The sequence below is a fragment of the Macadamia integrifolia genome, chromosome 4, assembly GCF_013358625.1.
Source record: "Macadamia integrifolia cultivar HAES 741 chromosome 4, SCU_Mint_v3, whole genome shotgun sequence".
NCBI classification, from domain to species: domain Eukaryota; kingdom Viridiplantae; phylum Streptophyta; class Magnoliopsida; order Proteales; family Proteaceae; genus Macadamia; species Macadamia integrifolia.
Genome location: NC_056560.1, coordinates 30403894 through 30418721, shown reverse-complemented (window position 1 = coordinate 30418721; position 14828 = coordinate 30403894). Strand labels below are relative to the sequence as shown.

The window sequence follows — 14828 nt, the reverse complement described above, 5'->3', positions numbered from 1 at the left end:
AAAAAAAAAAAAAAAACTTGAGTATTTTTTCTATCTATTTATTATTTATGTTCAAGGTTTTGCGTCTTATTCGTGATGTAGATAAGCACTACCACATGCATTATAGTCTTAAGCTAAAGAAGAACCAGGCTTTTACTCATGGTTCTTCAACTGGACCATTTGGCTCAGGCCAGACCAAGCAAATTAGTACGTCAAACTGATATGGAAGAAAATAAAAAGTCACAAAAACAGAAAATTAGTAAGTCAGAAAAATTATCATAACTCATGAACCTGCCATCTGATGGAGACATTATGTTTTGCTCAAATAGATTAGGGATGGAGGAGAGTAACATAGTTCAAACTCAACCCAAATTGATGACCAAGGAGCTAATTTGTTTAGAACTCAATTGACTGCTTCTATAGATAAGGCGGAGCGTTCTTGGCTCAGCATTATAGCTTTTAAGGCTTCAGTGCTACTACAGTGCTTCACTAACTCGAAACCAGATTCTCTTGGGGAATATGTTTATTGAAGGTTAAGTTATGTTGTTGTTCAACAGTTGATAACAAACATAACTGTGCTGGAAATACTAACAGAATATAAAAGACTTAAGTAACAGTGTTAGGAATCAAATAAACACAAAGAATAAGATGAGAAATCACCTAAAAGATGCTCATGGTAAGAACTATAGCTGCTGGGATGTTGCTGGAACGGTGAACAATAGAGAAAAACACAAAGGAGAATAGGAGAAAGGAAATGAAGATATGACCAATAGGTATCACAGCGTATTGGCTGTGCTCATTGGATGATTAACATTGGAATCTTACCCAGAACATTTCCGATATTGGCTCTTTCCATATTATTAATTGAGCTTATACATGTGGGGATTCGTCATACCTGATGGAGTTTTATTTGGATCTAATTTGAATCGGATCATTTGGGAACAGTAAAACTGGAAGAGTTCGTTTAGTGTTTGTCTCCTTTTTTACTGTTTTTTTTTTTAAATGTATATATCTTTTTGTTGTGAACCTATCTCTTTTATTTTTTTCCTCCAGATATCTTTTTCTTATTGAATACAAGTTTTCTTTATTGTTGGTGATAACGATAAAAAAGGGGGCTTGAGTTTCGTTGGCTGCAAGTTTATTCCTCTTTATTCTTAAATTACACAATTCTTGAAGGTTGCTTCTACAATAGAGAATTTTGTGAAGCCTGTGTAATTTATAAGTGTGCATGGTTTAAGTTTCCAAACCGTATTCGATATCTGCTAATACAATTACCTTGGTATTTAGCTAATTTCTTATTTAATAGCATACAAGAACCCTCCCAGTGACGGCATCATGTCATATGCACTGATTCTATCTGAAATAGTCTGCTACCTGCTGCAGTTTTGGGTGTTGATTTAAGCTTTCTTCTCTACCATCTGTTCTCTATGTTAAGAATTCTTGATCAAATGCTTTTGCAGAAATTAAAAGTTACTGCCATCGGAGTCGAAATTTTTGATATACAATATGGGGATCTCCAGTGGTGCTTGGATTTTAGAGACATGGGTTCTCCTGCCGTTATTCTTTTGTCTGATGGTCATGGGAAGAGAAGTGTTGATCATGGAGGTTTTGTTCTTTGCCCTCTATACAGCAGAAAATCTAAAGCTTTTCAAGCTGCACCAGGGACCACAAACACTGCTATTATAGAAAATTTGGTATTTCTTGCATCTTTTTGCTTTATTTACCTGCTAGCCCCTACTCCCCCATAAAAAGGGATAGGTGTGGGACTACCTTGTCACTACTGTTTTAATCAGAATCTCTTTCTCTGAGTTCTAGATGGAGTTATTGCTTGAATTAATTAGTTTACTGGGTAGAAGTGCATTTTTGTCTGTAAGCAGGAGTTTTGGATTTCCCATGGCATAATGTTTTTGGACTAGAAAACTCAGCTGTATTAGTCACCCTTTTCTTGAACTCGTGTGGGACTACCTTGTCTCTACTGTTTTAATCAGAATCTCTTTCTTCGAGTTCTAGATGGAGTTATTGCTTGAATTAATTAGTTTACTGGGTAGAAGTGCATTTTTGTCAGTAAGCAGGAGTTTTTGGATTTCCCATGGAATAATGTTTTTGGACTAGAAAACTCAGCTGTATTAGTCACCCTTTTCATGAACCCTTGATGCAGACCAAAACTGCAAAATCCATGGTTGGTTTGTCCATTTCTGTTGATAATCCTCAATCACTCACCACTGCAGAGTATATCAAACAAAGGGGTACGTCATTAGAGAAAATATCTTTGATGCATAATGTATATTCTGACTTTGTCCTCCATTAATCTTTTAGGTTCCTTTTTAATGGGTTACTTTTGCAAAGTGCAGCTAAAGAAGCAGTTGGAGCTGAAGAAAATCCTTGTGGGGAATGGTCTGTGACGAGATTGCGGACAGCTGCTCATGGTACTGTTAATTTTTTGGGATTAAGTTTGGGAATTGGACCCAAAGGAGGACTTGGGGATAAAGGAGATGCTGTATCTCGTCAGCTAATTCTTTCAAAAGCTTCACTTGTTGAAAGGCGCCCGGAGAACTATGAGGTAGGATGTTGGTTCCATGGCTTAAATGCATCAAGGGATGACGAAGGGGATTGCAGAATCATTTTATCGTCCATTGATGCCTTATGTTTTTCCAACTCAACTCAACCTTATCCCAATCAAATGGGGTCAGCTACATGGATCCTTTCCTTGCAATCAGATCTGTTCAACCCATAGTTGTAACAAGGCCTTAGCTATGCATGTCTTTCCTCACCACTTCTCCTAGAGTCATTTTAGGTCTACGCCTGGTCTTTTAGCTTCTTCAATTTGAGTCAAATCACTTCTCTGTATTGAAGCATCTAAAGGCCTCCGTTGCATGTCCATGCCACCTCAAACGACATTCTCGCAGCTTATCATTTATTGGAGCTACTCCTAAATCAGCTCTAATAGAATCATTTCGTAGTTTACCCTTTTCTAAAAACCACTCATCCATCTCAACATCCTTTTCTCAGCTACATGAAGTTTATCTGTATGATGTTCGTTTACTGCCCAACATTCAGCTTCATACATCATCGCTGGTCGTATGACTGTCCCATAAAATTTTCCTTTAGAAGTTATAAAGGTATACATTGATCACACAACACTCCAAACGTGCCTGTAAAATCATCCTCTATTTCTACTTATTTATTTATGATTGAGCCTAGATGCCGAAAATAATCACTTTGCGGTATCTCCCTCTCATTATCCATCCTATTGTCTCTGAGGGACTACGTTGATCACACAAAACTTTGGATGCCTTATGTTTTTCCCTTTTGGCCATTTTCATGTTGCAGTACTGGTTGGATTTGGTTGTACTGATTATTGTATATACTATTCTGTTACTGACATATAAACAGGTGATATAATAAGAGATGGACTTCTTGCTGTAGTTTTTAGAACTAATGTTTAATTATCAGAGTGAGAGGTGGAAGGGCAGAGAGGCATTAACTTTAGACAGTTTTGGTTGGATGGTTCTGTTCACTGATCCCTAGATCAATTATCTTCAGTATGGAGATTGGAGACAAGCTAAGAATAGTCCCTTCAGTTTGGTTGATGTTTTCTTAACAGAGGACACTTAGTAGCATTAGTTCTATGATGAATGTCTGGTTACTTTGTCAAGTTATTCTGTTCTTCTGTGCTTAGGATTGGGTGTTTTTGTCCTTCATGTGTCTTTATTCCTGCTTTGTGTTTCCTGTGTTTCTCCAATCAATCCAGTGATCCATGTACCATGTCGATAAAAGATCCTTGGTGTGGAAACAGGATGTCTTATGTATGTATTGGTCACACATGAACACTTAGAATCTAAAAGGTTCCTAACAAAACAAAACATTATCAGAATATAGGGAAAGTAGTAAAATTATATAGTACATAAAGCATCTAATTAATGTAGCATTGTCCTAGTACCCAATAATTTTATTGGGTTTAGGAAAATCCTGACAAGATGTAATATAGCATCTAAACAAGACCTATATCTGGTCTTACTGATCTATAGGATTGGATCATGGGATATTTATGTAATGTATTACTTTGGTGGTAAACAAGGGCTTTTATGAAATGTTCAAGTTGTTCTTCTTTGTTGTTTGTTGCAGGCTGTCATTGTTCGCCCCTTACATGCAGTAAGTGCTCTTGTTCGATTTTCTGAGGAGCCTCAGTTGTTTGCGATTGAATTCAATGATGGTTGTCCCATTCATGTAAGTATTCAGTAACTCATTCTGATTCATGTTTTCAAAAAGTGCCTAATATTTATGGATTGAATTTCAGGTCTATGCAAGCACATCTCGTGATAGCTTACTTGCTGCAGTTCGGGATGTTCTGCAAATAGATGTAGGCAGATGTGTTCTCTTATCAGTTATTGTTCGGTTCATTACATATGAGATAGAATTTGATCCAAGATTTGACAATCTCCACTTTGCTATTAATTTATTACTTAATGATCTTACCAATTTTGCTCCATTATAAGTGGCGTGTTCTTGATCTACTGTCTGCAGGGTCAATGTGCAGTCCCTGTATTGCCAAGGTTGACTATGCCTGGTCATCGTATAGACCCTCCTTGTGGAATAGTATATTTTCAAATGCAACAATTTCCTGTTGGAGCACCATGCACCATTGCTGATATGGAAAGCACATCCATGCATTTAAATCATTTAACTGCAGCTGCCAAAGATGCTGTTGCTGAAGGTGGTTCCATTCCTGGGTCTAGAGCTAAACTATGGCGCAGAATTAGGGAATTCAATGCATGTATACCTTACAGTGGAGTTCCTCCTAACATTGAAGTACCTGAGGTGACTTTGATGGCCTTAATGACAATGCTTCCAGCAACACCCAATCTGCCTCTAGAATCGCCTCCACCACCGCCTCCATCCCCTAAAGCTGCTGCAACAATTATTGGGTTTGTAGCATGTCTACGCAGATTGTTGGCATCTGGAAGTGCTGCTTCACATATAATGTCATTCCCTGCTGCTGTTGGAAGGATAATGGGTCTTATTAGAAGTGGTTCAGAGGGTGTAGCAGCTGAAGCTGCAGGACTTATTGATGTTCTAATTGGTGGTAGTCCTGGTGATACAAATATATTGACATATACGAAAGGAGAACGGCATGCTACGTTTATGCACACCAAATCTGTCCTATTTGCACATCAGTATTATGTTACCATCCTTGTCAACAGGTTGAAGCCTTTGTCAGTGTCACCTTTGTTGTCAATGTCTGTCGTGGAAGTTCTCGAGGCTATGCTATGTGAACCCTATGGTGAAACTACTCAGTATGTCACATTTGTTGAATTATTACGTCAGGTGGCTAGCTTGCGGCGTCGCTTGTTTGCACTTTTTGGACATCCTGCTGAAAGTGTTAGAGAAACTGTAGCTGTGATTATGCGTACAATTGCTGAAGAAGATGCAATTGCAGCAGATTCTATGCGTGATGCTGCCTTGCGTGATGGTGCCCTGTTAAGACACTTGTTGTATGCCTTTTTCCTTCCTGCTGGGGAGCGGCGTGAAGTTAGTCAACAGCTGGTAGCTCTATGGGCAGATTCCTATCAACCTGCTCTTGATTTACTGTCAAGGGTTCTTCCCCCTGGGCTTGTCGCTTATTTGCACACTCGGACTGATGGGATTTTAGCTCAAGATGCAGAGAGCATGCTTAATCAAGAAGCACCTTTGACTAGGAGAAGACAGAGACGCATACTTCGGCAGAGGAAAGGTCGGGCTATGAGAAGTGTGGCATCTCAGGATCATGCTTTACCTTCTGTTAATCATGTTGAAGATGCTGGCACAGACTTGCAGGTAAATGCTGCTGCTTTTCGAGGGCCTGAACAAAAATTCTCTCAAGATGTGAATCCTGGACAGTTTCCACCCTTATGTTCCTCCACTACACGAGGAAGTATTCAAAAGGTGTCATATTCTCCTGGGTTCCCGCAAACTGACCAGTCTGCCACTGTTGCTTCTGTTGATGCTTCAGTAACTCCATCCCAGACATTGGATTCAAATGCTTCAATTTCAGTTGAGTCTGATCCCAATATGGTCATTTCCCCAAATTGTGGCCTCCCAGCCCCTGCTCAGGTTGTTGTGGAGAACACACCAGTTGGATCAGGTAGGCTCCTCTGTAACTGGCCTGACTTTTGGCGAGTCTTTAGCCTAGATCATAACCGTGCAGACTTGATATGGAATGAACGCATCAGACAAGAACTAAGAGAAGCGTTGCAAGCTGAGATTCATGGGTTAGACGTTGTGAAGGAACGTACAGAAGATATTGTTCCTGTTGGTGCAACCACTGATGTTTTGACTGGGAAAGATAGCGTCCCTCAGATATCATGGAACTATACTGAGTTCTCTGTTAGCTACCCGAGCTTATCCAAAGAAGTTTGTGTTGGTCAGTATTATTTACGGCTGCTTCTGGAGAGTGGCAGCAGTGGTAGGGCACAGGATTTTCCTCTTCGAGATCCAGTTGCATTCTTTAGAGCTCTGTATCACCAATTCTTGTGTTATGCTGACATAGGGCTTACAGTGGATGGTGCTGTTCCTGATGAGCTGGGCTCATCTGATGATTGGTGTGATATGGGAAGGTTAGTTGGTTTTGGCGGTGGTGGAGGCTCTTCAGTTAGAGAGCTTTGTGCAAGGGCAATGGCAATTGTATATGAGCAACATTATAAAACAATTGGCCCATTTGATGGTATTGCTCACATTACTGTTCTGTTGGATAGAACTGATGATCGAGCTTTGAGGCACCGCCTACTTCTTCTTCTAAAGGTAATGTTACAAGAAGGACTTGTAGTGACAATTTTTTTTTTCTCTACATTGTGTTGTTAGGCTACTTAAATTTTAATTGATTCTATCTTGCAGTTTATTTTGCCAATGAAAATCCTTCAACATGTGTTTTAAACTAAGAACCGACTCTTCAAACTAAATATGTATTTCTTGGTTGAGAAGCCATAAAATGTGCTTATTATGTATATGTCTTCTCCATATTAAAATATTCTGTAGACTACTCCTGTGTCTTGCTACGTTTTTTGTACATCTTAAGATTCCTATTTTTGTAATTCTATTTCTACTCTTTTCTAAGGTTGGGAGTACTGTTTCCCATATGTGTAGGTGTTAATGAAGGTTTTGACAAATGTAGAGGCTTGTGTATTGGTCGGTGGATGTGTATTGGCTGTAGATCTTCTAACAGTAGCTCATGAAGCTTCAGAAAGAACCTCTATTCCTTTGCAGTCTAATTTGATAGCTGCTAATGCTTTCATGGAACCTCTAAAGGAATGGACGTTAATTGACAAGGATGGTGTACAAGTTGGACCTGTGGAAAAGGATGTCATCAGAAGGTTTTGGTCAAAGAAGACCATTGATTGGACAACTAAGTGCTGGGCTTTTGGGATGCTTGAGTGGAAGAGATTGCGTGATATTCGTGAACTTCGTTGGGCATTGGCCACTCGTGTTCCTGTTCTCACTCCATCTCAGGTAGTTTTAGGTTACTTTCATTAGTTGTTGATCATAAGTTGCACTTTGTTATTCATAGCCAAAATTTGTATGGGTATCTAAAGTTACCCTCTTCTGGAGGTGTGCGTCTGCAGTTGTTTCTACAGAGGATTGAACTCTATGTAAAGAGTTGGTTTATTCTTTATATTCCTAATTATTATTTTTTTGTATTGAAATCCAATCTCTGGTTTCCTAACGCTGAAATGATTTATTGGAGTGGTGGTTTGCTATGGTTTTAGCCTTCTCTCAACTGGATACTCCTTTTTCTTTCTGTGTTTTTTCATAGCATAAGGCCTTTTTTTTTTGGGGGGGGGGGGGGAGTGGAGGTGGAGGTGTGAGGGTGGAGTTTATAATTCTGCCATAAAAAATATCCAGTCTTTTCAATCAGATATTCTCAGAATGCAGTATGATTCTGTGGGACATGGAGGGCAGAAACAAAAAATAAAAGTCCAGATTTTAATGCCTGGCACTGAAATTCTTATCCATGGCTTAGGCGCTTAGCAAGCAGCCAAGCACATAAATTTTGATGATGGTAGATCGTAGATGGAGAACTTGTGGAAGGATTCTCAACCAAATTGAAATTTTCTATGCGACTTCCTCAGAATGCAGTTTGAATCTGTAGTACATGTCAGGCTGTATATCTTTAAACATTAAAAGTTATATTGATTTGGCTGCTATTTTGCATATGGAATGAATGTGAGCTGAAAATGCCTAGAAGTGTCTATTTGCATTTGTTTCTTAACATTTTGAGTAGGTGCTTGCATATTCTACACCACATGCACTTATACAGTTATACCTTTCGAGGAATGAATCTTGCATTCAGGTGGGAGATGCTGCATTGGCCATCTTACATAGCATGGTATCTGCACATTCTGATCTGGATGATGCAGGAGAAATAGTAATACCAACACCAAGAGTAAAATGGATATTGTCAAGCCCACGTTGCCTTCCACATGTTGCACAGGTAAACTCTCATTTTATTGAATCTAGGGTGTATAATATTTTATTTTCCATATTAAATGTTAGTTTGTTCTATTATACCAAGATAAGTGCAAATAAAGGTTTGGGTTGCCAGGGCAAATGCCTGTTTGAGTCTTGAGGGCAGCCACTTTGCACAAAAAATGCCGAAGGTTAGGACCGACACCAAACTCACCCCTCCCAGTGCACTGCATGGGCGGGACCAGTACTGCATAATGGCCCTTTTTTTTATTGATAACATCGTCTGTCCTATAGTTGTCTTCAGTTAAAAGTTATACCAGCATGCAGCTTTGATTTCTTCAGAAGGAACCAGTCACTATGTGTACACATGTTGGATTTGACCTTTGCCAATAGGGGATGTTTAAATAAACTACAGTAATTAGTTTCAGTTCAAAATCATTAATTTAGGGTTGTATCTGGCTTTGCTGTTTCATTGCAAGTTTAAGAACTAGTTCTAGTGATTTTCACGATTCTATAATTCCTCTTATGACTTGATGAGTACCTTGGTAGAATAAAAATCTATCATATCCCTTAGGGTATTCTATTCTTCCTATTCTTGGTCTGAGTTTCTATTAAATATGGTGTAAATTTTGAAATTATATGCTATTTTGAGTGGTGTAGTAAAGGAGTAAAAAAATGAGCGTCATACCAAAATATATTTTCCTACATTGAGTGGAATTGCGGCACAGGATTATTGCTGGCCTCAAGTTGTTGGGAGCATGGGATAATGCTCGTTTGAATTGGATATATTTTTGTTGGGGAATTGGGTAGTATATGTGATGTTCATGTTTCATTTAAAACTTTGCTAATTGCTATTTGATTTAACATGATATCTTTTAGTCTTCTAAGGGTGTACTTTTTTTATTGTGTCTATTTTTTTTCAAGACTAGTCATTTATTTAACTACGAAAGTTCTCTTCTTTGGGTTTCAGTTTCTCCTTTCCTGATATGTGTTAGCATTCAAGCTTCCAAGTGTTTAATCTTGGTTTTTGCAGGGTTTGACGTTTGAATTGATGATGCTATTGTTTTGCCATGTTTGAGAAATCATGTAGGCTATGCTTATGGGTGAGCCAAATATTTTTGAGGGAGCTGCTGCTTTACTGAAAGCCATTGTTGTGAGGAATCCAAAGGCAATGATGCGATTATACAGCACAGGTGCATTTTACTTTGCTCTGGCATATCCTGGATCTAATCTCCTCTCAATTGCACAACTCTTCTCTGTGACCCATGTCCATCAAGCATTCCATGGTGGTGAAGAGGCGGCTCTTTCCTCCTCACTACCTCTGGCGAAGCGTAGCGTGCTGGGTGGGCTTCTTCCTGAGTCCTTGTTGTATGTATTGGAGCGTAGCGGTCCAGCTGCATTTGCAGCAGCAATGGTTTCTGACTCTGATACCCCAGAGATTATCTGGACACACAAAATGCGAGCCGAACATCTGATATGCCAGGTAATTCATGAGACATGTCCATTCTCTTACTGTGTCACCTCATTTTCTTACTAACCAAAATTCCCTTCTGTTCTTTTTGTCAGGTTTTGCAGCATCTTGGTGATTTTCCCCAGAAACTCTCACAACATTGCCATTCATTATATGATTACGCTCCTATGCCACCTGTGACATATCCAGAGCTAAGAGATGAAATGTGGTGCCATCGATATTATTTGAGAAACTTGTGTGATCAGATCCGTTTTCCAAATTGGCAGATTGTTGAACATGTAGAATTTTTACAGTCCTTGTTGGCAATGTGGCGTGAAGAGCTAACTAGAAGACCCATGGATCTTTCTGAAGAAGAAGCTTGCAAAATACTGGAGATATCCTTGGAAGATGTATCTGTAGATGATGCGGGCGGAAGCCATCCTGTTGAGATGTGTGAGGGGATTACAAGCACATCTAAGCAGATTGAAAACATTGATGAGGAAAAACTAAAGCGACAATACAAGAAACTTGCAATGAGATTCCATCCTGACAAGAATCCTGAAGGAAGGGAGAAGTTTCTTGCTGTACAGAAAGCTTATGAGCGCTTGCAGGTATTTTTTGGTTCCTGATGTGCTGCAGAAAACCATGCTAGTAGACTAGCTAAAGGATGTCCACTTGTTCACTTGTTTAAGTTTACCATTACATCTCGTATGGATGGATGTTACATTTATTAACTACCCCATAATTGTCAAGGCGACTAGGCAACCCAAGGTGTTGGAGGGGTGCCTAGGTGCTCTAGGTGTGCAGTATATGACTATATATGCAAGATAACAATGATAATTTTATATAATTATGCTTATATGAAACATAGAAGACGTATCAGTGTAATATGATATAATTATGCTAGTAATGACCTGATATGAGAAAATCAACATATAATAAACAAAGTATATGATATAATATGAGCATATTCATCAAAAATCAAAGCAATAAAAGCAAACCAATGCAAACTCATGCAATGTCAACAAGGCATGCTGTTGCCTTGGGACCCTAGAAAGAGCCTGGATGCCTAGGCGACGTCTTGCCAACTATGTTATCCCTACTGTCAGAAGATTTACTTGAGGTTTCCAACTTGTCCAAAATTTGTTAACATGATTCTGAGAACAAGGATTTGAAAATTTTCCTCTTTTCAAATCGAAAATTCAAGTGGAGAAGCAACGTTTACTTAAATTGTGCAATTTGTGCATTCGGTTCATGGGTATCTGAATGACATAACTTGGTCATTGATGTTAAGCTTGAGAATGTATGTTTTATGTGCCAAATTTCCATGGGTAGGGTAACATTAGTGTTTTATAATTAGATTAATTTCAATGTTGTAAGTTCCCTTGATGCATTTGATTTTATCATATCTAATGTGTTTCTAGGCTTCCATGCAAGGATTGCAAGGTCCACAACTTTGGAGGTTACTACTTTTGCTGAAGGGACAATGTATATTATACAGGCGATATGGGGATGTTTTGGAGCCTTTTAGATATGCTGGTTACCCAATGCTGCTTGATGCAGTCACCGTGGACAAAGATGACAACAACTTTCTTTCTTCTGATAGAGGGCCCCTTCTTGTTGCTGCCTCAGAATTAGTGTCGCTGACGTACATATCCCTGTTACCTTTACCTCCTGTTTTCTGAACTTCATTCCATTGTTGAATGATCATGTGCTGGTCCCAAAACATCTTTTATGTTTGTCTCATATATCAGGTGTGCATCTTCTTCATTAAATGGTGAAGAGCTCGTGAGGGATGGTGGAATACCACTTCTTGCAAATCTTTTTTCTCGTTGTATGTGTGTTGTCCAGCCAACGACTCCTGCAAGTGAACCATCTGCCATTATTGTTACAAATGTGATGGAAACATTTTCTGTCCTGAGTCAATTTGAAAGTGCCAGAGTTGAGATGGTTAGGTTCAGTGGAATAGTTGAGGATATCGTGCACTGCACTGAACTAGAGCTTGTGACTGCTGCTGTTGATGCTGCACTTAGGACTGCTGCTCATGTTTCTGTATCGTCTGAATTGCAGGATGCTTTACTAAAAGCTGGTGTATTATGGTATACTTTCATTTCATGTTAATTTTTCTCTTCTTATAAGTAAGCATATGGATATTGAGAAGGAATGGAAGAAAGTAGATTTCGTTGCAGGCATATATTGGTTTTTATTATTTTATCATGTATCTGCTATTCCTTTTCTTTTAGAATGCATTATTTTTAAATCCTTTTGGCATCTGATTTGTTCGTCCGATTATAAAGTTCCATCATTAAAACAAAAAATTTTATCTTTTAGTTTGTTGAAGCTTTTCAGTTGGATAGAATGTTGGGGAAGTTATCGATTGCTACATCATTATGGACGTCATGACTCTGCACAGTTTTTAAAAGTGAACCGGGAGATTGAAGCGATAAAGGGCTCAGTTCCAGTTTTGTCCATTGTTTAAAAACTAATAAATAATAATTAAAAATGGGGAAATCATAAAAATGAAACAAAGAAAAGGGGAGCATTAATTAGCAGAGGTAGGCAGTTGCTCTAACAGTTGGTTGCTGCTTTGAATTTCCATAGATGCAATTTAATATTTGATTTTACTTAAGGAAACCATTGAACTGAAGTGACTGGATTTTTGAAACTACACGGTTTGATTTTGGTTTTAATCCTAGGTGGTTCTGAGTGCTGCTCCTCTTACCTCATGGGGGCCACTCACGGGGGCTGTTTAGTGCTCTTCATTGCTTTCAGTGAAAGCTGAATGGTTCTCATCCAACTCCAGTATGACCCGATTCATGCGGTTGTGGGGTCAGTATTGGCCCACGGGACTGGATACCTGTCAAAAAAATAAAAAATAAAAAAAGTTCAGACTGAACCAAAAGAAGGTGGTTTTGGTCTAACACATGCGTCCTTCCAATGCGGCAGTCCAGTCTAGTTTTTTAAATTATGATTCTGCATTATGGTATCATTTGTGTCCTTTCTCACATTTTTAGGTTTTCTCCCCAGGTATCTCTTACCATTGCTGCTTCAGTATGACGCAACTGCTGAGGAGGCTGATGTAACAGAGGCACATGGTGTTGGTGGTAGAGTGCAAATTGCTAAAAACATGCATGCTATCCGAGCATCTCAAGCTCTCTCAAGGCTCAGCGGTTTGTGTGGTGATGGAACTTCAACATCTTATAATAAGGCTGCAGCCAATGCCCTTAGAGCTTTGCTGACTCCTAAACTTGCCAGCATGTTAAAAGATCAGTTGCCCAAGGTTCTTTTGTCCAGTTTAAACACAAACTTGGAGTCTCCAGAGGTAAATGCAAGGTCTATCCCTATTTACTGGTTTCTTTTGCAGTGCACTATTTTGGACATTGAATTCTGATTTTCCTGTCTTTTGAGATTTCTCATAGTATTTTAATTTACTAGGCTCTCTCTCTCTCTTCCTGATCTACTGTGTGTGTTTCCTGATCTAATGTGATGTTTTATGCAATTCAATTTTGATTCTGAGTGTAGATTATTTGGAACTCATCAACCCGAGCAGAACTACTGAAATTTGTGGATCAGCAGCGTGCTAATCAGGGTCCTGATGGTTCATATGACTTGAAAGAGTCTCATGCTTTTACATATGACACACTATCAAAAGAACTCCATGTTGGAAATGTTTACCTGAGGATATATAATGATCAACCTGATTTTGAGATAAGTGAACCAGAAGCTTTTTGTGTTGCACTGCTTGATTTTATATCTGGCCTTGTGCATAATCGATATGGTAAAGATTCTAGTGGTTGGACTAAATCTGATAACAATGATTTATCCATTAAAAAGCCATCCGAACATCAAAATGGTACAGTTGATGGAGCGGATAATGAACAGCAGAGTCTTGATGATACAGTCTCCGATGCAGAAGTTGCTGGCAAGGAGGATATGAAACTTTTTAAGAACCTTCAAATCGGATTGACCTCTCTTCAGGTATATTTCTGGCTAGAGATGTAAATGGATATTCAGATATACCAATAATCGGATATCAGTACTGAATTCAGATACCTTTTGAGATTCAGATGGTAACTTTTTTTTTTTGCTTGGATTATTCAGATGGTAATTGGATATGAATATATTGGTCAATCTGCTTTTAAAAAAATTTGCTCCAATTATAATTTTTTTTTCACAGTATAGGTAATTATTTAATGATGTATACTTAATATGTATGATGTATTCTAAATTTCTTAAATATTTCCCATAAAACATAGAATTAATTCTGTATTATTTTTTCTTAATTTTTTAGTATAGTTATATTATACAATAAGTTGGATTCAAATTTGATGTCTGAATTCTTGGTGGATACACAATTCAGATGCCCAAATTGAATATCCATCAGATATTCAATTGAATCCTTGATAAATGGATACGAATTCGAATATTGTGTTTTCTGCTCCAAATAAACTCCGTATACATCCCTATTTCAGGCTTGCGAATTTCTCTTCTTTGTTTTCTCTCTCTGTCTCGAGGGCACTCTAAACTTGACATTTTTGTTTCTGACTGCAGAATTTATTGACAAGCAACCCAACTCTGGCTTCTATATTCTCTAGTAAAGAACAGCTAGTACCACTTTTTGAATGCTTTTCTCTTCCTGTTGCATCAGAAAGCAATATATCTCAACTTTGCCTCAGTGTGCTTTCACTCCTGACAACATATGCCCCTTGCTTGGAGGCTATGGTGGCAGATAGGGAGAGTCTCCTTCTTTTATTTCAGATGCTGCATTCGGCCCCTGCTAGCCGTGAAGGGGCTCTACATGTACTTTATGCCTTGGCAAGCACAGCTGAGCTCGCATGGGCTGCCGCCAAGCGTGGTGGTGTAGTTTATATTCTTGAGCTTCTTTTGCCTTTGCAAGGTAAAGTTTCTAACCTTATTTAATGCATTTTCATGTCCACATATGAAGAATTTATACTGATAA

General features: G+C 38.6%; 1 protein-coding gene across 4 annotated transcripts in view; it reads left to right on the top strand.

The window, feature by feature from the left end:
- LOC122077209 (dnaJ homolog subfamily C GRV2-like) overlaps positions 1-14828 on the top strand; it is a 65556-nt gene that overhangs the window by 2449 nt on the left and 48279 nt on the right. For all 4 annotated transcript variants that reach the window (XM_042643075.1, XM_042643073.1, XM_042643074.1 and 1 more), the window contains 15 exons: positions 1440-1673; positions 2138-2225; positions 2331-2539; positions 4105-4206; positions 4277-4339; positions 4504-6756; positions 7099-7461; positions 8303-8443; positions 9509-9901; positions 9985-10479; positions 11293-11516; positions 11623-11967; positions 12896-13190; positions 13391-13846; positions 14420-14765. In XM_042643075.1, the coding sequence (XP_042499009.1) occupies positions 1440-1673; positions 2138-2225; positions 2331-2539; positions 4105-4206; positions 4277-4339; positions 4504-6756; positions 7099-7461; positions 8303-8443; positions 9509-9901; positions 9985-10479; positions 11293-11516; positions 11623-11967; positions 12896-13190; positions 13391-13846; positions 14420-14765 (6007 nt within the window). The remainder of the gene's footprint in view (positions 1-1439; positions 1674-2137; positions 2226-2330; positions 2540-4104; positions 4207-4276; positions 4340-4503; positions 6757-7098; positions 7462-8302; positions 8444-9508; positions 9902-9984; positions 10480-11292; positions 11517-11622; positions 11968-12895; positions 13191-13390; positions 13847-14419; positions 14766-14828) is intronic.